This window comes from Dendrobates tinctorius, unplaced genomic scaffold (assembly GCF_039654945.1).
Source record: "Dendrobates tinctorius isolate UK_male_01 unplaced genomic scaffold, ASM3965494v1 ptg000035l, whole genome shotgun sequence".
Classification (NCBI taxonomy): Eukaryota; Metazoa; Chordata; class Amphibia; order Anura; family Dendrobatidae; genus Dendrobates; species Dendrobates tinctorius.
This window is the reverse complement of record NW_027361703.1, coordinates 26,197,255-26,222,642: the sequence shown is the minus strand read 5'-3', so window position 1 is coordinate 26,222,642 and position 25,388 is coordinate 26,197,255. Positions and strand designations below refer to the sequence as shown.

The 25,388-nt window shown below is 41.7% G+C and overlaps 1 protein-coding gene across 2 annotated transcripts in view; it reads left to right on the top strand.

The window, feature by feature from the left end:
• The window catches only part of ASZ1 (ankyrin repeat, SAM and basic leucine zipper domain containing 1), a 238,510-nt gene that overhangs the window by 195,873 nt on the left and 17,249 nt on the right, over positions 1 to 25,388 (top strand). For both annotated transcript variants that reach the window (XM_073573352.1, XM_073573353.1), the window contains exons 10-12: positions 4,774 to 4,886; positions 21,541 to 21,643; positions 23,806 to 23,919. In XM_073573352.1, coding sequence (XP_073429453.1) covers positions 4,774 to 4,886; positions 21,541 to 21,643; positions 23,806 to 23,919 — 330 coding nt within the window. The remainder of the gene's footprint in view (positions 1 to 4,773; positions 4,887 to 21,540; positions 21,644 to 23,805; positions 23,920 to 25,388) is intronic.

Below are 25,388 nucleotides of genomic sequence, written 5' to 3'. Positions count from 1 at the left end.
CAGTGGGTCAAAATATGGAAAAATTATAGCTCTCAATATGTGGTGATGCAAAAACTATTTTTACAATAAAAAGCGTCTTTTAGCCTATGACAGCTGCCAAATATAAAAACCACCATAAATAGTAAATCAAACCCCCCGTTATCACCCCCTTAGTTAGGGAAAAATAATAAAATAAAAAAAAGTTTTTATTTCCATTTTCCCATTAGGTTTAGGGCTGAGATTAGGGTTAGGGGTGTGTTGGGGTTAGGGTTGGAGTTAGAATTGGGGGGTTTCCACTGTTTGGGCACATCAGGTGCTCTCCAAATGCAACATGGTGTCTGATCTCAATTCCAGCCAATTCTGCGTTGAAAAAGTCAAATGGTGCTCCTTCCCTTCCAAGCTCTGCCATGCGCCCAAACAGTGTTTTACCCCCACATATAGGGTATCAGCCTACTCAGGACAAATTGCAAAACAACTTTTGGGGTCCAATTTCTCCTGTTACCATTAGGAAAATAAAAAATTGTGGGCAAAATATCATTTTTGTGGAAAAAAATGATTTTTTTTATTTTCACGCCCGGGCGTTATAAACTACTGTGAAGCACTTGGGGGTTCAAAGTGCTCACCACACATCTAGGTAAATTCCGTGGGGGGTCTAGTTTCCAAAATGGGGTCACTTTTGGGGAGTTTCAATAGTTTAGGTACATCAGGGGCTCTCCAAAAGCAACATGACACCCGCAGAGCATTCCATCAAAGTCTGCATTCCAAAACGTCACTGCTTCCCTTCCGAGCCCCGACGTGTGCCCATACAGTAGTTTTCTCCCACATATGGGGTATCAGCGTACTCAGGAAAAATTGGACAACAACTTTTGGGATCCAATTTCTCCTGGTACCCTTTGGAAAATAAAAAAATTGGTGACTAAAAGATCATGTTTGTGGAAAAAATACGATTTTTTTATTTTCCCGCCCAGGCATTATAAACTTCTGTGAAGCACTGGGGGGTTCAAAGTGCTCACCACACATCTAAATAAGTTCCTTGGGGGGGTCTAGTTTCCAAAATCGTGTAATTTGTGGGGGGTTTTCACTGTTTTGGTACATCAGGGGCTTTCCAAACGCAACATGGTGTCCGATCTCAATTCCAGTCAAAAACGTCAAATGGCGCTGCTTCCCTTCCGAGCTCTGCCATGCGCCCAAATAGTGGTTTACCTGTGGGGTATCAGCGTACTCAGGACAAATTGCACAATAACTTTTGCAGTCCAACTTCTCCTGTTACCCTTGGTAAAATAAAAAAAATTGAACCTGAAGTATTTTTTTATGTGAAAAAAAGTTAAATGTTCATTTTTTTTTTTTTTTTAAATATTCAAAAAATTCCTGTGAAGCACCTGAAGGGTTAATAAACTTCTTGAATGTGAAATGTGATGTGGTCCGTAAAAATATGGTGTTGCAAAAATGAGAAATCGCTGGTCAACTTTTAACCCTTATAACTTCCTAAGAAAAAAAATTTGGGTTCCAAAATTGTGCTGATGTAAAGTAAGCATGTGGGGAATGTTACCTATTAAGGTTTTTGTGTGCCATATCTCTGTGATTTAAGGGCATAAAAATTCAAAGTTTGAAAATTGAGAAATTTTCACCAAATTTCCGTTTTTTTCACAAATAAACGCAAGTTATATGAATGAAATTTTACCACTATCATGAAGTACAATATTTCATGAGAAAACATTGTCAGAATCACCAGGATCCATGGAAGTGTTTCAGAGTTATTACCTCATAAAGGGACAGTGGTCAGAATTGTAAAAATTGGCCTGGTCATGAACGTGCAAACCACCCTTGGGGGTTAAGGAGTTAATAGAAGATGCAGAAAATTGCCTATCAAGTGAAAACCAGCAAACCACTACACACATAGTTTAGCTACAAGGTAAAAACTTGCCTCCATTAGGCTGTGTGCACACGTTGCAGATTTTGATGTGGATCCGCAGCGTTTTTGGACGCACGAAATTGCATCAAATCCGCAATGTAGTGAACAGCCAGTTGTAGTGAATGGTAAATTAAGAATTGCTGTGCACATGAATCCGTACAGATTTGCAGCGTTTCTTTTTTCCGCAGCATGTCAATTCTTTTTGCGGATCCGCAGTAGCGTTTTTTAGTCTGGCATATATATTCTCTCTCTGTCTCCCCTCTCTCTCCCCTCTCTCTCCCTCCCCTCTCTCCCTCCCCTCTCTCCCTCCCCTCTCTCTCCTTTCTCTCTCTCCCCTCTCTCTCTCTCCTCTCTCCCCTCTCCCCTCTCTCTCCTCTCTTTCCTCTCTCTCCATCTCCTCTCTCTCTTTCTCTCTCTCTTTCTCTCCCTGAAGCACAAGGGAAAAAGTTCACAGACCAGATCCATTCCCACTACAACCAAACAAATGCGCATAGTAAAAACGCATTAAAATCTGCATGAAAACTGCAAGCGTTTTGCCTTGCATTTTCTGCCAAGAGATGCGGATTCTCTGCAGAAAATTCCGCAGGCTAATCTGCAACGTGTGCACATACCCTTAGTGGAAACCGTTTTGTTTTTTTAGTCTCCTTTCATTGTACCCTATTCATATTTATTTTACTATAGCAACATTATCGGAAGAAGATCCGGGAGGGTAATTGCCTGCAGGACCTGAGATAAGCTTTATAGGCTATTTTCTGAAGACTGGCTTATGAAACAACTATATTGATGAATTCCCCACTGTATTTTTACAATGTAGTATCTCCCACTGTGTTACATGTTGCTTAGAGATAGCTGTCATTACTTTGTTCGGTATTGTTTCCTGTGGAGCTTTTTTCTGAAAGATGTGCATAGTTTTAGTATACAGTACTAGTCTTTAACATTAAAGAGGAACTCGTCCTGTTGCTCTTTTTTCCTTATTTCTCAGTTTCTTTACTTTCCTGATTGTAAACCCAGATCCGATAATGCATGATTTTTTTGTATATGTAAGTGCCCTGTAATTGCTCAATAATGGCCACGTTTCATTGGAAAAAATGGTTAAGAAGAATGTGTGTTGCGTATATTTTTTTGTTTTTTTCCTCTCACACAAATCATCGGTCATGTGCACTGGCACCTTCATTGGTCAGTGCCCGTGTGCAGCCCGTTGTCCCCATGGACAGCACGCCAGGCACTCTTTGTTTACATGCAGTTTTTGTGCCATACATGATTTATGTGAAATTCCTAGGTTTAGGCGACTTTGCTTCATGGTTAAAGATCAATTCTTTGAAGAACAAACAGTTTTCTTAATGACCTTTAGAGAATTGGACGTTCGGTTCACGTATTTTCTTTGGCTGCCGTTAGACAAATTCGGGCCATTTTTCATGACAATTACCAGGTCTGTAAATAATCATGGGATAAAATAATCATTTATAACGAGCACTCATAGTTAGTTATAATAATTGATGCGGCATGCTCTCAATGCAGTTTTTACTTTTCATTCTTTGTGAAATTGCTAATACTTTCTGCCAATTTTTTTTTTGTTATTTTCAAACTGCAAATACATAAATCAAACTTTCCAAAAGTGTGAAATTAGCTAGAATCCATTTCAGCAGGGATGTTCTGTGTAGTGTAACACTAATCTTGTGATGCAAATGGATGTCATAGTTGTTGGATTATTCCATTCTTCCATAACTATAGTCTTTTTGTATGTTCAGGCATCATTTTAGCGCTCCATTACTGGGACCGCCCTCCTTCTGTACTTTTACCATGATTTGTAAGGGGCTGAGCTGTTGGCATTGGGGCTCTCTCCAAACCTCGTCATTGTAGAGAGATGGTGGCTGGTTGTGCCGGCTTGCTCTTTCGGGGATAGCCACCTGTATATTTCATAAATGTAAGGTGCTGGAAAAGGTTAAAGAGGACCTGTCAATATCTTTGTTATATTACTTATGAAATAAGTTATCTAGCATGTTTTCTTATTGTCTATAATACTACTTGGAAATATATGAATTACTGGACATTTCCATTCTAGTGCTTGTCTATGCACAGTTTTACAATGTAGATTTCTGGTTGCCTACAATCTTGTTTGGCACTTACAGTATATGTCTTTTGTAAAATGATCGCATTCCTGGTCTTTTATGATAGATTGATAACATTTACATGCTTGTCATTAGATTTGTCCTATTATTGCGATTATATTGTAATAATATATTACTTGTATGTGTGATGGTTGTAAATTGTAAAGAGTAAAAAAGCCTTATAGACTATCTGTCGCCAGGTTTTTGCTACGCCATCTGAGAGCAGCATAATATAGAGGAAAAGACCCTGATTCCAGTGATTTACCATTTACTGGGCTGCTTGTTGTAGTTTTCTTCACTGTTTTATCTTCTGCAGATCTATCAGTTCTCTGAATGCTGAGCTCTGTATAACCCCATCCTCCCCTCCGGTTGGCAGTTTTCTATGTACACTGTGCATAAACAGAAAGCTGCCAATCAGTGGTGGGGGCAGGGTTATATAGAGCTCAGAATAGGGAGGACTACATGCTAAAAGGTTTGCTAATTTTCTGTTGATCCACTGCCATAAACAGAGATTTTCTCAAAAATTAAGCAAGCAGCCTAGTGAGTGACTTATCACTGTAATCAGGGTCTGGGTCTCTACAATATGTTACTTTCATATTATGTGGAAAAAACATGGTGACAGATTACTTTTAAGATCTACGTACTTCCATGGAATTGCAATTTAGAATTTTGCTACTTTAGGAAAAACTTATCGTTTTATGAGATTTATTTATTTTATTAGACTTTTAAAATGATTGAGTGTTGCTGTAATGATCATTGCATGTTTTCATACAGGCAGGAATTACAGATGTTAAAGACTGTAAGAAAATCATGGCAGCAATGAAAGAAATTCATGTTGAAGACACAAAACTTGAGAAGCTTCCATCACTTTCAAAGCTGGAATCAAGGTATTCCTCTTAATGCAGTCCAACTTTCATACATCGACATGGTTGTGCTTCAGTCAGAACTAGTGATGGGCAAGCACTAAAATGCTCGGGTGCTAGTTGCCCGGGTAGAGCAATTTGAAATGCTCTGGTGGTCGACCCGAGCAACGAGCCCAATGTAAGTCTATGGGAAACTCAAGCATTTTTCCTGTGACCCCTCGGCAGTCTGTAGAGGGACTAGAAATTGCAGAAAACGATGGGAAGCATTTCTGATACCCAGGTCACTGCTGTGAACAATGTTGTGAGAGTCTTACGCCACTTTTACAGGCGCATAATAAAACATACAAAAAAGGAAACCAAAATGGATTTTCCTGGGAAATATGTTAAGAAACATCCTCTCCAGGGTAATGACTTGTATATAAGGCAAAATAAATAACCAAAACCAAAAATGCTCCTCCACACCTTGGGCTATGTTCACACGTAGTGTTTTTGAACTTTAGCATTGCGTTCAACCAAAACCAATGCATTCACTGGGAAATGTCATTTCAATATTTTACTGCCTTATCTGGCCATATGGTGTGTGACACGTCATCAGACACATCCTGTTTCATTTATGAAGGAGAGGGACTCTGAAAGTCACAAAGCCTATTTTTATAGGGCCTTCAGGCTACCGTTACTATTCTTAAAGAGCCATCAGTCGGCCCTCACTATTCTTAGAGAGCCATCAGCTGGCAATGCTTTGTTGTTCCCATTATTAAACAGTGGGTATCCTATACTGTTATTGCGTATGCAGTGAGTGGCATGGCTGCCTCAAATTTGGACGCACCCCAATACTCCTTTGAAGAGACGTACCGGAGGGCCTCCTGAAAACAATGTTCCCATTATTAGGAAGTGGGTCTCCCATACTGTTTGCCTATGCAGTGAATGCAAGGGCTGCCAAAAATTTGGAGGCACTCCAATGCCCCTTTGAAGAGACGTAGGGTAGGGCCTTATGAAAAAATGTTCCCATTATTAGGAAGTAGGTCTCCCATAGTGTGTACCTTTGCAGGCTATGCAAGGGCTGCCAAAAATTTGGAGGCAATCCAATGCCCCTTTGAAGAGACGTAGAGGAGGGCCTTATGAAAAAATGTTCCCATTATTAGGAAGTGGGTCTCCCATAGTGTTTGCCTATGCAGTGAATGCAAGGGCTGCCAAAAATTTGGAGGCACTCCAATGTCCTTTGGGAGAGACATGGAGGAGAGCCGCATAAAAAAAAATGTTCCCATTAGAAAAGAGCGGGTCTCCTATACTTGTAATGCTCAGGGCTGACAAACATTTACCCCTGGGGGTATACATGAACATAATCATAGAATCGTAGAGTTGGAAGGGACCTCCTGGGCCATCTGGTCCAACCCCCTGCTCAAAGCAGGATTCGCTAAATCATCCCAGTCAGATGTCTGTCCAGCCTCTGTTTGAAGACTTCCATTGAAGGAGAACTCACCACTTCTCGTGGCAGCCTGTTCCACTCATTGATCACTCTTACTGTCAAAAAGTTTTTTCTAATATCTAATCTGTGTCTCTTCCCATTCAGTTTCATCCCATTGCTTCTAGTCTTTCCTTGTGCAAATGAGAATAAAGTTGATCCTTCTACAATGTGACAGCCCTTTAGATATTTGTAGACAGCTATTAAGTCTCCTCTCAGTCTTCTCTTTTGCAAACTAAACATTCCCAAATCCTGCAACCTTTCCTCATAAGACAGGGTTTGCAGACCGGTCACCATTCTGGTCGCTCTTTTCTGAACTTGCTCCAGTTTGTTGATGTCTTTTTTAAAATGTGGTGCCCAAAACTGGACACAATATTCCAGATGAGGTCTGACCAAAGAGGAGTAGAGGGAAATAATGACTTCACGTGATCTAGACTGTATGCTTCTGTTAATACATCCTAGAATTGCATTTGCCTTTTTTGCTGCTGCATCACACTGTTGACTCATATTCAGTCTGTGATCTATTAGTATACCCAAGTCTTTTTCACATGTGCTGTCACTTAGCCCTATTCCTCCCATTCTATATATGCTTTTTTCATTTTTATTGCCCAGATGTAGTACTTTGCATTTCTCCCTGTTAAAAACCATTCTGTTAGTTGCTGCCCACTTCTCCAGTTTATTTAAATCTTTTTGAATCCTCTCTCTCTCTTCTGTAGTATTAGCTATCCCTCCTAGCTTTGTGTCATCAGCAAATTTAATCAGTTTACCCTCAATTCCTTCATCTAAATCGTTGATAAAGATGTTGAATATATAACCTTTTTTTTTACGGGCATCATAAACACCCTTTAAAAATTTATGTGGGTGTTGCGTCACTGACTACGGTCACCCTGGTGATATGGTGTTGGAGGATGAGAAGGAGGACAGCAGCAAATAGCCAAAATCAGGAAGCGTATACCCTTGTGTGGGTGTGAAGAGGTGCATGGGAATAGACCTCCCAAAAAAAGACACTGGATTTGAGTTTGTTACGCTGCTATCATTCGGTGGTGTTGAGCAGTCTGGCCCAATCCAGCCCTTGTTCATTTTTAGCATTTTCAGTTGAGTGGTAGATGCGCTTATCAGTTATAATTCCACCAGTGGCACTAAAAACCAAAACCAGCTCTGACAAAATGCTAGTGGCAGGGCAGGTCAGGACCTCCAAGGCGTAGAGAGCCAGTTCATGCCACATGTCCAGCTTGGATACCCAATAATTCTAAGGCACAGATGGATCACGGAGGATGTTGGTACGGTCAGCAAGGTACTGCCTCGGCATCTTCCAAAACTTTGCACTCCTTGTGAGAGTACCCTGCGCCTCAGGGCCTGTGCGATGGGAGGGTTAAGAAAACTCTCCCAGAACATAGACAGTGTTACCTTGCATTTGCTGGACTGGAGTTCTCTCTCGCTTGTACTCCTTGGTTGTCCAACAAACTGTGACCTTTGCCGCAAGCGTTTTGAGATGGGAATTCCGCAACAAGGGCCTTTGGGTACTGCCCCATTTTAGTAGACCTGTCCGCCTCAGGACTAAGAGGAAGTTCTCCTTGTAGTGTGGGTCTAGAAGTGTCACCAACCATTAATGACGGTCACCCAAAATTTGGAGAACGCGATGGTCACGGGAAAGGCAGCGTAACATAAACTCAGCCATGCGTGCCTGACTGCTAACAGGCAAGAACTCCGTGTCCTCACTAAGAGGACGAATGACCATGCTCTCCTCCTCCTCCCTGTCCTCAGGCCATCCATGCTGAACAGACAATATGACAGTTGTGCAGGAAGGATGAGAACCAGGAGCTGTAAACTGTGGGGGCAACTCTGATTGACCAAGGGCCTGCAATCCTCGGCGTCAGGAAAACGCGTTCCAGCCCAAGGTCCAACTGGGTCCCAGCTTCCACTATGTTAACCCAGTGTGCCGTCAGCGAAATGTACCGTCCCTTACCACAAGCACTTGTCCACGTGTCCGTGGTTAGGTGGATTTACCCAGTAACTGCATTGTTGAGGGCATGGCTAATTTTGTGGGATACATGCTTGTGTAATGTGGGGACAGCACACCTGGAGAAATAGTGGCGGCTGGGGACCGAGTACCGAAGGACGACCGCCGCCATCAGGTTGCGGAAAGCTTCCGTCTCCATGAGCCTAAAAGGCAACATTTCGAGCGCAACAGACTTGAAATGTGTGAATTTAGTAGTGTAGCCTATGGGGCGTATTTGCACTTGCATTCCAAGGACTGGGGTATGGACAACTGAACGCTGGGACAAGGACGTGGACATGCTTGCTGATGGTGCTAGTTGAGTCTGTGCAACGACAGGTAGGCGGGGCAGGAGGCATCTTCGCATGCACCTTGGACAGGGTATTGGCTTGCACGCACAACAGTGGAAGAAGCAGTGGTGTCACCCACAGATACTGTTCCTGGACCCTGGGGTTTGGCCCACACAGTCGAGTGCTTTGTTGCCATATGCCTGATCATGCTGGTGGTGGTCAGGCTGGTAGTTTTGCCACTCCTTCTGATGCTGGCCTGACAGGTGGTGCAAATGGCCTTTTTGGGGTTATCAGCAGAGTCTTTAAAAAACAACCAGACTCAGGAAGACCTAACAGTTGTACTGGCAACTTCCGTTGTATTGGTGAGCAGGGCAGGCCAGACAGGTGCTGTTAGTGGGGGACTCAATTATTAGGGGAACGGATAGGGCAATCTGTCACAAAGACAGAGATCGTCAAACAGTGTGCTACCCACCTGGCGCTCGAGTCCAACACATCGATGATCAAGTTGACAGATTACTGGGAGGGGCTGGTGAGGACCCAGCAGTTATGGTTTACATTGACACAAATGACAAAGTTAGAGCTAGGTGGAAGGTCCTTAAAGATGATATTAGGGAATTAGGCTGCAAGCTTAAAGCAAGGACCTCAAAGGTGGTATTCTCTAAAATACTGCCTGTACCACATGCCACACCAGAGAGGCAGCGGGAGATTAGGGAGATAAATAAATGGCTCAGGAATTGGTGTAGTAAACAGAGGTTTTTGTTGCTGTGAAACTAGGCCGACTTTTCAGTTGGCTACAGGTTCTACGCTAAGGACGGGCTGCACCTCATTGGGGAGGGTGCAGCTGTGCTGGGGGAGAAAATGGCTAGAAGGTTGGAGCGTTTAAACTAGGGATTGGGGAGGAGTGTATTCATTTTATAGGAGGGGAAGATAGTGCAGATAGTGACCTGGGCACAAATAAAGAAATTGGGAGTGGCGTGGGGGGGATTAGAACAGTTAAGATTTTAAGAAAGAATAGAGGAACAGAGCGATACATAAAGTGCATGTATACTAATGTCAAAAGCCTCACCAACAAAATAGAGGAATTAGAATGAACTTTGTTGGAACATAATTATGACATGGTGGGGATATCTGAGACATGGTTGGATGAGAGCCAGGACTGGGCGGTTAATTTACAGGGCTATAGTCTGTTCAGAAATGACCGAACAAATAAGCGAGGGGGAGGCGTGTGTTTATATGTAAAATCATCCTTAAAACCCATCCTTCGTGATAATATATGTGAATCTAATGAAAATGTAGAGTCCCTGTGGGTGGAGGTAAGGGGAGGGGGGAAAAATAATAAATTACTGATAGAGGTTTGTTATAAGTCTCCAAAAATAATGGAAGCAATGGAGAATATCCTCGTAAAGCAAATAGATGAAGTAGCGACTCAAGGAGAAGTCATTATTATGGGGGACTTCAACTACCCTGAAATACATTGGGGAACTGAAACCTGCAGTTCCAGCAAAGGTAATAGGTTTTTGACAACTATGAAAGACAATTACCTTTCACAACTGGTTCAGGACCCAACAAGAGGGGGGGCACTGCTACACCTAATATTAACCAACAGGCCATACCGCATATCAAATGTAAGGGTTGGGGGGGTCACTTGGGTAATAGTGATCACAAAATAATAAGTTTTCATGTGTCCTTTAATAAGATGTGTAGAAGAGGGGTTACAAGGACACTAAACTTCAGTAAGGCAAATTTCCAATGGTTGAGAGATGATCTTATTGCAAGTAAACTGGGACGATATCTTGAGAAATAGAAGTACACAAATAAAATGGTAGACGTTTATTATCTTGAATAGGACCTGTGCACACTATATACCCTATGGGAATAAACATGCTAGAAATAGGAGGAAACCACTATGGATAAATATAGCTGTAAGGGGCACAATAAGTGACAAAAATAAAGCATTTAGAGAATTAAAGCAAGTAGGTAGTAGTGAGGCATTAAATAAATACAGAAGATTAAATAAATTCTGTAAAAAGCAAATCAAGACAGCAAAGATTGAGACAGAGAGACTCATTGCCAGAGAAAGTACAAATAATCCTAAAATATTTTTTAACTACATATATAGTAAGAAATTAAAAAATGATAATGTTAGTCCCCTTAAAAATAGTCTAGGTGAAATGGTGGATAAGGAAAAAGCCAATATGGTAAATTACATTTTTCAACAGTATTTACACAAGAAAATCCCATGATGGATAACATGATCAGTGATAACAAAAATTCTCCATTAAATGTCACCTGCTTAATCCAGCAGGAAGTACGACGGCGTCTAAAAATCACTAAAATTGACAAATCCCCGGGGCAGGATGGGATACACCCCCCGAGTACTGCAGGAATTAAGTACAGTCATAGACCATTATTTTTAATCTTTAAAGATTCCATAATAACAGGGTCTGTACCACAGGACTGGCGTATAGCAAATGTGGTGACAATATTCAAAAAGGGGACAAAAACTGAACTTGGAAATTATAGGGCAGTGAGCTTAACCTTTACTGTGGGTAAAATCCTGGAGGGTTTTCTAAGAGATGCTATGTTGGAGTATCTGAAGAAGAACATGACCCAATATCAACATGGGTTTATGAGGGAGCGTTCCTGTCAGACTAATCTGATAAGCTTCTATGAAGAGGTAAGTTCCAGACTGGACCAAGGGAACACAGTTGATGTGGTGTATATGGACTTTTCAAAAGCTTTTGATATGGTGCCACACAAAAGGTTGATACATAAAATGAGAACAAAGGGGATAGGGGAAAAGGTGTAAGTGGGTTAGGAGCTGGCTCAGGGATAGAAAACAAAGTGTGGTTATTAATGGAGCACACTCGGACTGGGTCACAGTTAACAGTGGGGTACCACAGGGGTCAGTATTGGGCCCGCTTCTTAACATATTTATTAATGACCTTGTAGGGGGCATAGAGAGTAGAATTTCCATATTTTCAGATGACACTAAACTCTGCAGGGTAATCAATACAGAGGAGGACAATTTTATATTACAGGAGGATTTATGTAAACTAGAAGCTTGGGCTGATAAATGGCAAATGAGCTTTAATGGGGCTAAATGTAAGGTCATGCACTTGGGCAGAGGAAATAAGCTGTATAATTATGTGCTTAATTGTAAAACACTGGGCAAAACTGTCACTGAACAGGACCGGGGTGTATGGGTGGACGACAAACTCCCATTTAGTGGCCAGTGTCGGGTAGCTGCTGCAAAGGCAAATAAAGTAATGAGATGCATTAAAAGAGGCATAGATGCTCATGAGAAAAACATAATTTTACCTCTATACAAGTCACTAGTGCGACCACACTTAGAATACTGAGCACAGTTCTGGTCTCTGGTGTATAAGAAAGACATACACTACCATTCAAAAGTTTGGGGTCACCCAGACAATTTTGTGTTTTCCATGAAAACTCATATTTTTATAAATCACGTGTTGCCAAATGAATTTAAAACCTAGTCCAGACATTGACAAGGTTCAAAAAAATAAGATTTTTTTTTAAATGATAATTTTCTCCTTCAAACTTTGCTTTCGTCAAAGAATGCTCCCTTTACAGCAATTACAGCATTGCAGACCTTTGACATTCTAGCAGTTAATTTGCTAAGGTAATCTGGAGAAATTTCACACTCTGCTTCCAGAAGCCCCTCCCACAAGTTGGTTTGGCTTGATGGACACTTTTTGCGTACCATACGGTCAAGCTGCTCCCACAACAGCTCTATCGGGTTGAGATCTGGTGACTGCGCTGGCCACTCCGTTACAGATAGAATACCAGCTGCCTGCTTCTTCCCTAAATAGTTCTTGCATAATTTGGAGGTGTGCTTTGGGTCATTGTCCTGTTGTAGGATGAAATTGGCTCCAATCAAGCGCTGTCCACAGGGTATGGCATGGCGTTGCAAAATGGAGTGATAGCCTTCCTTATTCAAAATCCCTTTTTACCTTGTACAAATCTCCTACTTTACCAGCACCAAAGCAACCCCAGACCATCACATTACCTCCACCATGCTTGAAAGATGGCGTCAGGCACTCTTCCAGCATCTTTTCAGTTGTTCTGCATCTCACAAATGTTCTTCTGTGTGATCCAAACACTTCACACTTGGATTCGTCTGTCCATAACACTTTTTTCCAATCTTCCTCTGTCCAATGTCTGTGTTCTTTTGCCCATATTAATCTTTTCCTTTTATTAGCCACTCAGATATGGCTTTTTCTTTGCCACTCTACCCTGAAGGCCAGCATTCTGGAGTCGCCTCTTCACTGTAGACGTTAACACTGGCGTTTTGCGTGTACTATTTAATGAAGCTGCCAGTTGAGGACCTGTGAGGCGTTGATTTCTCAAACTACAGACTCTAATGTACTTGCCTTGTTGATCAGTTGTGCAGCAGGGCCTCCCACTTCTCTTTCTACTCTGGTTAGAGCCTGTTCTCCTCTGAAGGGTGTAGTACACGCTGTTGTAGAAATTCTTCAATTTCTTGGCAATTTCTCTCATGGAATAGCCTTCATTTCTAAGAAAAAGAATAGACTGCCGAGTTTAACATGAAAGTTATTTTTTTCTGGCTATTTTGAGAGTTTAATGGAACCAACAAATGTAATGCTCCAGATTCTAAACTAGCTCAAAGGAAGGTCAGGTTTATAGCATCTCTAATCAGCCAAACTGTTTTCAGTTGTGCAAACATACTTGCACAAGGGTTTTCAAGGGTATTCTAACCATCCATTAACCTTCTTACACAGTTAGCAAACACAAAGTACCGTAAGAACACTGGAGTGATGGTTGTTGGAGATGGGCCTCTATACACCTATGAAGATATTGCATTACAAACCAGACGTTTGCAGCTAGAATAGTCATTTACCACATTAACAATGTATAGAGTGTATTTCTGAATCATTTAATGTTAGCTTTATTGGAAAAAACTGTGCTTTTCTTTCAAAAATAAGGAAATTTCTAAGTGACCCTAAACTTTTGAACGGTAGTGTAGCTGAAGCACAGAAGAGCGACCAAGGTTATTAGAGTACTGGGGGGACTGCAATATCAAGACAGGTGATAACACTTGGGGTTGTTTAGTTTGGAAGAATGAAGGCTTAGGGGTGATCTTATTTTAATGTATAAATATGAGGGGACAGTACAAAGACCTTTCTAATGATCTTTTTACTTTGACCTGAGGTGCGAACAAGGGGGCATCCTCTACGTCTGGAGGAAAGAAGGTATAATCATAATCACAGATGCGGATTCTTTACTGTAAGAGCAGTGAGATTATGGAACGCTCTGCCGTATGATGTAATGAGTGATTCACTATTAAAATTTAAGAAGGGCCTGGATGCCTTTCTTGAAAAGTATAATATTACAAGTTATATATACTAGATTCCTTGATAGGGCGTTTATCCAGGGAACTAGTCTGATTGCCATATATGGAGTCGAAAAGGAATTTTTTCCCCCAATGTGGAGCTTAGTGTTTGCCACATGGGTTTTTCTGCCTTCCTTTGATCAACATGTTAGGCTATGGGTGGAACTAGATGGACTTAGTCTTCCTTCAACCTTTAAAACTATGTTACTGTGGTGCTACGGGGAACGGTAGCCTGCCTTCTGCCTCGGCCACCACACTGCTTCTTCTTTCTGCCTGTTGGAGTGCTACACCTCCCTCCCCCTGTGTGGTTCTGTCCTTGCTCTACATGTCTTTCTGCCAGGTTGGGTCAGTTTCTATATCATCCACCACCTCGTCTTCCACTTCCGCACCCTGCTCCTCCTCCTGACTTTCTAGCAATTGTATCTCGTGATCATCCATCTCTTGTGACGATTTCCCACTGTCGCCTTCGTGTGACAGTGGCTGCTCAAATATTTGGGCATCGCTAGATGCAATCTCCTCTTGCCCCGCTTCAAGTGGACCGGGCAAAGAGGCCCAAATCTATAAATGGAAAAGTGAACAGCTCTTCGAAGTGTCCAAGTGTGGGATCAGTTGTCTCCAGGCAATCGGCATGGTGGGAGGAAGGAGGATCAGAGTTAGGAATATACTGTCCTGACTCACGGCTACTGAGACTTGACCGTGTGGAAGACAGGGTGGTGGTGGCAAAGTGACTGGAAGCATTATCCGCTAACCAACAACCTTTTGACACTGCTCTGGGTTCAATAGTGGTGTTCTGCGGTCCCCTAGTAATTGGGACAGGAAGGTCGGACGAGAAGATGTGGGTGTTTGTGTGGCACAATTTCAGCTTGCCCTCGGCCTCAGCCTCTGCATGCACCATCACATCCAGTTCCCCATCCTGTGCCTTGCCCATTATAAATGGAGGACAATATTTTCAATGTTGACTACAAATGGCTGAATTTGGAGCGCACTTATATGTGATCCGTGTGACGAACAAACCACAGTTTGAAATAGCTGGCTTGTAGGTAACTATTTTGAACAGCAAACTGGTGTCAATCACTTCGCTAACACACTACAACAAAATTTAAAGGAAGGACAGAAATGGCAGAATTTTGAGCGCACTTTTATCTCTGATCCATGTGACGGACAAACCACAGTTTTAAATAGCTTGATTTTTAGTGCTGTAATATGGAATTGATCTGCCTGTATTCTGCAGTGCTAACAAGCAAATGGCGCACAAAAACGATGTTCTCTGAATTGCTCTTTAATCAAATAATCAGGATTAAGCTCCAAAAAAATTCCTGGCCTCTGATAACTGGGGCTATGTCTAAAATTATCTGTAATAGTAGCAGACAGAACTGGAATGGACCCTCTTGCTATATGCACTGAAGTCTGCCACATACACTGCCTACTTGCCTAGCACTGATATCTATGCAGCTTTATTAGTCCTCAGAAAGACTGTTAGTTGAGATGGATATGTATATTATATATGGTATACACACACTAAGTACGAAGCAGACAAATATCTCTCCCTAGCTCAGCAGCAACTCTTCCCACATTGCCTCATTCTGGAGCAGACTGTGACGAGCATGGCGGCGCCAGGTCTGATATAGACCTGATGAGGCTGTGCGGCCAGCCAATCACTGTAATGCCACAACCAACATGGCTGCGGCATTACAGTGTGTGGCAGGTAATCTCGGCATGTTCATTGGCTCTCTAAAGAGCGCCAAACATGCAGGGCGGGGACCCGAGCTTCTGCCGAGCAACCCTGGAAATACTTGGTGAGCGCCGACTTGCAAGATTTGAAAAATAAGTTGTATTATACTGGGGGGGGGTGATCCGGTCCGTGTCGCAGGTCTGGGTTCGGCACCACCCATCTTCTTGCGACGCCGCCCTTCTGCTTCTTCATTGCTCCCCGGAAACGCACTCCTGCGCAGGCGTACTTATCTGCCCTGTTGAGGGCAGAGCAAAGTACTGCAGTGCGCAGGCACTGGGCCTCTTTGACCTTTCAAGGCACCTGCGCACTGCAGTACTTTGCTCTGCCCTCAACAGGGCATATCCGTACGCCCGCGCAGGAGGACGATGCAGGGGAGCAATGAAGAAGCAGGAGGGCGGCAGTGCAAGAATCTGGGAGGCACCGGAGCTGGACCCGCAACACCCATCGGACCGGACAGCCCTCCTGGGTGAGTATAATAAAAAAAAATTTTCTTCAATGGCAGTTCGGATCGGGGGCTTATCTACAGCATTATGGAATGCTGTAGATAAGCCCTAAAAGGCGGTAGCCGCATCGTATAGTGGCCAAAACAGGTGACAGGTTCCCTTTATCTACAGTGGCGGCCATAGGTACACACTGAACAGTGCAGACCAGCACAGACCTCTTCAGTGTGTTACAGCGGCTGCAGAGTTCTGTAGATCAGTGCATATTCAAGGAGTCGTTAAAAGGGGTCCAATATTTCATCCACATAACTTTCACAGCTTTAAAAAAACAAACAATTATAAAATTCAGGTTTTCTTTTTTAAAACAAGCACTTAAAAATCCTGAAAAGTATTGTGAAATACTGACTGAGGATAATGTTATGACTGCTGAGAAGAGATCCCAAAAGAAAAGAAAGTAAGTATCTCCCTTTGACCCTTTGAGCTCAGCGATCAATGTAAAAACAACAGGATTTAGGGTTTTTTTTTTTTAAGGAAATAAGTCATCAGGTATTTGCTACCTCATCTGAGAGCAGCATAAAAGTCCCTGACTACAAAAATGTATCGCTTAGTTTACTGGGTACAGCAGTTATAACACAGTTTATAGATGTAGTATGTAGCAGAGCTTGGAAAGCTAACCCCGCCCACATCAGGTCTTTATGAAAAATTGTCTATAGACAGTAAGCTGCTTGTCAGAAGAAGGCATGGACGGGGTCGGAGCAGGGCTCCCGTGCACTTTGGTCTGGGCAGTGATAATTTCCTAGTGATAAAACCATTGTAAATAAACAACAGCACACAGCCTAATAAGTGACACCCCAAAATCTCTGGCTCATCCTCTACATTATGCTGTCCTCCGATTACATAGCAAAATTCTGCTGGCAGATTTCTTTTTTTGTTTATAAAACCGTGTTTATTAACCGCTTCCCGACCGCCCACAGTAGATAAACGTTGGCGCTTGCTGGGCTTTGTGCAGCGCCGGCGTTTATCTACTGTCGGCGGTTTTGTGCCCCCTGGGACCCCCACATACCTTACAACGCGGGGATCCCGGTGCACAATGCATGCTGGGACCCCCGACGTCATCGAGACCTGATTGGTTCAGGTCCTGATGACGTCAGCGTCACAGTAGCCAATGCGAGCGATCGCTGGGAAAGCTGCTTGTTTCCCGGCGATCTCACTCATTGTAACGCGGCTTCTCCTCTGATCTAACACTGACAGATGATCAGAGGTGAAGCAGCGTTACTGTGTGATTAGATCGCTGCCTGGCACAGCTGATCGCTGCCTGGCACAGCTGTGTCAGGCAGCGATCTTGTCACACAGTAACGCTGCTTCACCTCTGATCATCTGTCATTGTGAGATCAGAGGAGAAGTCACGTTACTGTGTGCCAGGCAGCGATCTTGTCACATAGTAACGCTGCTTCTCCTCTAATCATCTGTCAGTGTGAGTTCAGAGGAGAAGTGGCGTTACTATGAGTCAGATCGCAGCGCAGCGATTTTGTCACAAAAATAAAAAAAAAGTATAGAAAAAAAAAAGAAAAAAGCAGGTACACAGGTTAGGGCTAGGGTTAGGGCTAGTGCTGGGATTAAGGTTATGGGTGTGTTGGTGTTAGGTTTGTTGTTAGGGTTATGGTTAGGGCTGAGATTAGGGTTAGGGGTGTGTTGGGGTTAGTTTTGGAATTAGAATTGGGGGTTTCCACTGTTTAGGTACATCAGGGGCTCTGTAAATGCAATATGACGCCCGCAGACCATTCCATCAAAGTCTGCATTTCAGAACGTCACTACTTCCCTTCCGAGCCCCACCGTGTGCCCAAACAGTAGTTTTCTCCCACATACGGGGTACCAGCGTACTCAGGACAAATTGGACAACAACTCTTAGGGTCCAATTTCTCCTGTTACCCTTGTGAAAATAAAAATTGGGGGCTAAAAGATCATTTTTGTGGGAAAAAAATGATTTTTTTTATTTTCACGCCTCTACATTATAAACTTTACTGAAACACTTGGGGGTTCAAAGTGCTCACCACACATCTAGATAAGTTCCTTGGGGGGTCTAGTTTCCAAAATGGGGTCACTTGTGGGGGATTTCCACTGTTTAGGTACATCAGGGGCTCTGCAAACGCACATGACACCCGCAGACCATTCCATCAAAGTCTGCATTTCAGAACGTCACTACTTCCCTTCCGAGCTCCACCGTGTGCCCAAACAGTAGTTTTCTCCCACATATGGGGTACCAGCGTCCTCAGGACAAATTGGACAACAACTTTTTGGGTCCAATTTCTCCTGTTACCCTTGTGAAAATAAAAATTGGGGGCTAAAAGGTCATTTTGTGGAAAAAAAAATGATTTTTTATTTTCATGGCTCTACGTTATAAACTTCTGTGAAGCACTTGGGGGTTCAAAGTGTTCACAACACATCTAGATAAGTTCTTTAAGGGGTCTAGTTTCCAAAATGGGGTCACTTGTGGGGGGTTTCCACTGTTTAGGTACATCAGGGGCTCTCCAAATGCGACATGGCATCCGATCTCAATTCCTGCCAATTCTGCATTGAAAAAGTCAAACGGCGCTCCTTCCGTTCTGAGCTCTGCCGTGTGCTCAAACAGTGGTTCAGCCCCACATACGGGGTATCTGCGTATTCGGGAGAAATTGCACCAAAAATTTTGTGGTTCATTTTCTCTTTTTACACTTATGAAAATAAAAAAAAATGGTTTTGAAGTAAAATGTTTGTGAAAAAAAGTTAAATGTTTATTTTTTCCTTCCATATTCCATTCATTCATGTGAAGCACCTGAAGGGTTAATAAACTTCTTGAATGTGGTTTTGAGTACATTGAGAGGTGCAGTTTTTAGAATGGTGTCACTTTTGGGTATTTTCTGTCATATTGACCCCCCAAATTCACTTCAAATGTGAGGTGGTCCCTAAAAAAAATGGTGTTGCAAATTTTGTTGTAAAAATGAGAAATCGCTGGTCAACTTTTAACCCTTATAACTTCCTAAAAAAAAAAAAATTATGTTTCCAAAATTGTGCAGATGTAAAGTAGACATGTGGGAAATGTTATTTATTAACTATTTTGTGCGATATCACTCTCTGATTTAAGGCCATAGAAATTAAAAGTTTGAAAATTGCAAAATTTTCTAAATTTTCGCCAAATTTTGATTTTTTTTGACAAATAAGCGCAGCTCATATCTAAAAATTTTTACCACCATCATGAAGTACAATATGTCATGAGAAAACAGTGTCAGAATCAGTAGGATCCGTTGAAGCGTTCTAGAGTTATGACTTCATAAAGTGACACTGGTCAGAATTGAAAAAATTGGCCCGGTCACGAAGGCAAAAATAGGCTCGGGTGTGAAGGGGTTAAACAATAAACAAAGGGGTACATAGATTGTTCAGAAGCATTAGAAAAGATCTGCCAAATAGTTTTAGGCTATGTACCCACGTATGCAGAAAATTCCTGACTGAGGCTATGTGCACACGGTGCGTATTCTGCTTAGGAATTTTCCGCGCAGAATTCAGTAAATCCGCAGGTCAAATGACCTGCATTTTTCCTGCGGATTTAGTGCATTTTTTGTGCGGTTTTAATGCATGTTTTGTGCGGTTTTCCACCTGCGGATTTCTAGAATGGAGCAGGTGGAAAACTGCAGCAAAAGCGCACAAAAGAAGTGACATGCTGCTTTTTTCATTCCGCACCAAATCTGCGTGGAAAAAAACGCAGCATGTGCACTGCGGATTTTGTTTTACATAGAAAAGAATGGTACTGTACCTCCCATGAGGTTCTGCTGCGAATCCGCTGGGCCAAATCCGCTGCGGATCCGCAGCAGAATCTGCACCGTGTGCACATAGCCTGAAAACCGGACTCCTTCCCAGAAAACGCACGTTTTTTTAATGCGTTTTTTTCCGGAGCGTCCCCAGTGTCATAGAATATAGTTAGAAATGCAGATTTTTCCACGAAATTAATGAGCATGCTGCGTTTTTTACTGTGATGCGTTTTTTCGCGGGAAAAAAACCGCATCAATATGCACAAAAAGTGCAGAATTCATTAAAATGAATGGGATGCTTCTTGTAAGCGTTTTTGCTGGTAAAAACGTGAAACCACCGCTTACGTGTGCACACATCCTTACAGTACTTTGAACATTAGACAGTGTATTATAACTGTAACCAACTTAGATAGGTCAGATAGATAAACCCTGAAAGGCGGTAGCTGCATCTTATAGTGGCCAAAACAGGTGATTTTTTTTTTTTTTATTTCCTCATGTCATCTGCAGATTATTTTTTTTTCCACATGGCATTATGACTGCAGAGGTACCACATATCCTTTTTAAAATGTGAACAAAGACTGGATAAGCTGCAATCATGTGATTGCTTAGATAATGCATTCGGATATTTTATAACGCTGAGTGTTAGATGCGACGTACACTATGCTATTGCCCGTCAGATCTAAGGGGTTAAAGTGCAAGAATGTTTGTATATTACATGGAACCCTCCGCTGATTGCATACCACAACTTCTGTACCCATGCCATCTAAAGGTTGTATACCGTATTCTCCCAACTGCAAGAAAGAAAATAAAGCAGAATTATGTAGACAATGAGACTTTCAATGTGTTTGTTCACATGTTGCATTTTTGTCACAAAATAAAGCAGCATTTTACTGTACCAGAAAAATGAATGAGATTTCTGAAATCTCATGCACATGCTGCTTATTTTTTCCTTGCAGATTTGACGAGATCAATTTCTGTAGCCTGTCCTTTCTTTCTGTTTTCTGCAGCCTCTTTACCCATTCAAAGGATTGAGAAAAAACCGCATGCATGTATTTTCAGCAGAAAGCTTGCAATGTGTTACCATCTTTTCAGTTAGCCATTAAAAGGTATCAGCCACTGAGGACTCTCAATTCTGAGTATTCTTGTATTTTCAGCAGCATTTTTCCTGCCAAGAGATAAGTTTTTGGTATGGAAATGTCTGCTCCAAATTCTTACCTTAACATTGGATAGTTATGACAATCTAATTTTGCTGGGTGAACATGCAATCCATTGTACCTGGGTAAGCGGAAGCATCTACTGAACATGGATAAGAAATGTACAAATCCTCTTTTTCTGAACTTAAGGATGGCCTGGTGCAAATGAAAAGAATGCCTGGCTAAGATGGGTGAAATCATTGGTGTGTGTTACTAGTTATTCATCAAGCAGTTGGATATCACAGCTATGTTAGTACAGCACCCTTGCAAGTTTTTCTGGGATGAATACATGAGCTTTTCATTTAGAGAAGCAGTTGTTGATAATGGAACCAGCATCTCTGACTTTTCTTGCCCAGCATGCAAAATGCTTATTACATTTGCCATCCTTCTGTTTCTCCCATGCCAGTGATGAGCTGTTTGCGTTCCTGCTGAAGCTGAATCGGCAATGCAATGCAATAAGTCATGCAGTGGTTGCAGTAAGCAGCCAGATACCCTCCAATCCTCAAAAGGTAAATATGCTATTGTAACAAATAAAAGCCTTGGCTAGTCCCTGTTGAAAATGGACATTTTAAAAGAACACTAGATTAAATATAAATGTATAGGGTAGTAATTTTTTTCCATTCATTAAAATGTTGTAAAATTTTTCCATATGAGCCCTAAGGGAATTACTTGTACTTCATGCAGATTGTCAATGGATCAGTCGTGCAATGATTTTTTAATCCTTTATTTTCTTTAAAAAAAAAGTGTTCTCCCGTATCCATTACCTGTCTATTACCTTACTGATAACGGGGATCCAACTGCTGGTACATCCAGTGCTCCTAAGATCTGGGTTTTTGAATCGCTAAAATGTTGGAATGCCCGAGTCTCTGGATTGCTGAGGGGCCCCAGTGCTCAGAGCTCCAGCAATCACCAGTTTTCCGGTAAACAAGAGAGAACTTGGTTTTTTTTTCAGAAATAACTTTGCTTTCTTTTTTACAGGTTTACAGGCAGGTTTTGGGGCTTTGCAGTACAACAGTGTTGTTGAATGCACATGCATAACTGTGCCACAGCTTTTGACTTGCACGTACATCAAAGTCGTGTTCATGACTTTGATGCAGGCTTGTATGCCAAGCCTAAATCTTTCCCCCCACATGTTGGCGGATTTAATCTACCCTGAATGGTATCCGTAAAAACGTCAGCTCAAGGCACAAAAAATGCACAGCCCTGTATCCAGGAAAATGGAAATGTTCCGGGTCTATCAAAAAGGCGACCGTATCAAAAAAATGTTTACTAGAAACTTCCAAATTTTTTCATCAGTTAAATAAAAAAAAACTATACACATTTGACACCGGCGCACTCGTACTAACCTAGGAGAATCATATTGCCTGGTCAGTCTTACCGTATAGTGAGCAAATAAAAAACCTCTAAACAATTGTGAAATTGCATTTTATTTTTTTTTGCAGTTTCAACGTACTTGGCATCTTTTTTTACTTGCTTTCCAGTTCATCACATAAGATGAATGATGTAATTCAAATATATAACAAAAATGCGGAAAATCGCCTGTGGGTTAAGTGCATTGTCAGCTATCACTATTCGCACACTTGGTTGCTTTTTATATTGCACCAGCTGTTTGTCTTATCATGGCACAGCAATGGCAACTGGGAACAAAGTAAGTGTTTTTCTGTGGAAGGGGAAAAATAATTCAGAATTTGGCTTAGAACTCAGTAACTGTTATATTGTATTCTAAGCCAAATTTCAAATGATTTTGGGGTGCATTATTAAAAATACAGCAAGCCGAATACTCAGTAGCAACTGTTTGTTTGTTTTGTTTTTTTGTTTCTGTAGTAATTATATTGTCTTTTTGTTAGTGGTGTGAATTAAAGGGAACCTGTCAGGTGATTCATGCTGCCTGATCCATGGGCACCATGAATTTCATCATGCTTTCACACTTGCAGACAGGTATAATATCCTCTGAAAAATATACTTTACAGATCTGGAGAGAGATCACACTTGTCTGCTTTCTCCCGGCACTCCTGGAGGCAATTGACAGGTCTTTCCCTATGTACATGCAAGTCAGAGACCTGCCAATTACCTCTAGCATCTCTGGGAAGAGCTGGCTGGGGGCAGTGTCTGGCTAGGATCTTGAAAATATATTGTTTCTGAAAAGCTCCAGCCAGTCTTTGATTCATGCTGCTCATATTGAATGCAGCATTGATTACCTTACTGGTTCCCGTTAATATTTCCTTGAAGGGAAAACTATGAAAGCATGCTGTTCATGAAAGCTAGTCATCATACAATAGACATTATTTTTACCTGTTATGATCCCACCTTATGTCTGCTTGTCAGTAGCCCCATTCGGATGGCAGCAATCAGAGACATTTTGGATCTGCACAGTTGAAAACTATGATCAATGCTGTGCATGACATGCAAGGCACATAGACTGCATGGGGAACCCTGTATTTGATCTGCACCCGAGCAGACGGCCCAGGAGTTTTGATGGACATCAACGCTTTCTAGCCAAATTCAGTTAAATGAGAAAAACATTGGTACAATAATTTAAATTATAAAATAAGTAAACTTCTCACTCAGCTATCAACATAAAAAATGTATTAGTTTTACAAGTTTTCAGGGTTTTCTACCTAACAATTTCTCATCTATGTATAAAAATGTCTCAAATATATTTGTTTTATAGGTAGTCTTTGAGTGGGATGCTTCTCAAAATTTTACTACCGTTTGCAAAGACATTCTCACAAGTATTACAGAGCTGAACAAAGAAGTCTGCAGATTACAAGATCTTTTAACTAAGGTTTGTATGTGGCCCCTTGCCCTGCGGATCTCATGGGCTTTTTTCTCTTGACGCAAAGTAAAGATGCATACTGCTGTGTATGGGAAACTAAAATGTATAAGAAACTCAGAAATGGGGCGGGGGAGAAGGTGGAAGAGCTAAAATTTGGTGTTAGCACCAAATCAGTCACTTTCAAATCAACAACATTGTGACAAGCTCTTGTCAAGAAGGGTCAATTTGAGTTATGGGCTGATGGGAGAAAAAGTGACAGGATAGGATTCAGTAAATTGAGCACCAGTGTCACAAAGGAATTTGTTGCTGAATGATGCCATGTGGAAGTTATACAGAGAAGTAAGTTACAAGGCAGTATGCTGTAATACTGGAACTGAAGTAAGTATAAAAATACATCAGGGATAACCAGGGGTTATAAATATTGTGCTGCAAATAAGACATACTTATGACCTCCTGCTTAAGAAAATAAATAGAATGAATAGCTGCACAAAATGTATTAAGTAAGCCCACACAGGCTGAGGCGGAAGACGTTTTCATCTCTTTCTTAGGAAATGTAAACTGCAAAGCTAAACTAACATTTCCAAAAATAATAAAACTTGGAGAATCCAATTCATAAACTCAGATCTTGATTTATACGATCTTGTACTGGACACGCTTACAGATTCCTGGCTGCGTAGAATGCATGTTCAGACTTTTGGTTTTAAGGGACATGCACTTAATAAACATGTTGGCTATATTGTCACAAGAAAATATTTTTTAACACGTGCTCTTTTTGGGGGGGAAGGTTAATTTGTTTTGTCGTTTTCTGGCCAAATTGCAGTTAGAAAGTCCAGAAAGCTGATAAAGCAGCAAAATCTAGCAAAACTAATTATGAGATTTCATGAGGTGTACATTTAATCTTCTGGTAAGAGTATTTTAGTTCAGTTACAGCCAGTTCTGTCTGTGTATGAAATTTAATTTACATTTTTTAAAGGGAATCTGTACTGTTGAAATGGTATCTGTTCTGCGGCTGGATGGTATAGGGCATGTGGAGCTGATCAGGTTGATTTAAAGAGTTTTATGGGAAAAGTTTTAGTAAACCTTGCATTTTATTTATTGAAATCCCTGGTGTTTGGGTACATGAGTCCAGTGGGTATTCCTACTCAATGATTGACAGCTATCCCTGCATGTATGGTCATACAGGGGAGACTGCCCACTTGACTCGTGTACATACAAACACCAGGGATTTCAATCAATAAAATGCTAGTTTTACCCATGACACCGCACCCACAAAGAGAGGGGGATCTGTCCTTGGAGTGGAGAACCTACACACTGGAGACCTACAAAGGGATGATTGTCATGGGACATTAAGATATTGCATTTAGGCTACTTTTACACTTACCGCATTAAGTAGAAAGTTTGCGGATCGCCATTTTTTTTTTCTAATACGGCACTCGATCTTTTATCACGGCCACAAAAACATCCCTCTCGGCCGTACA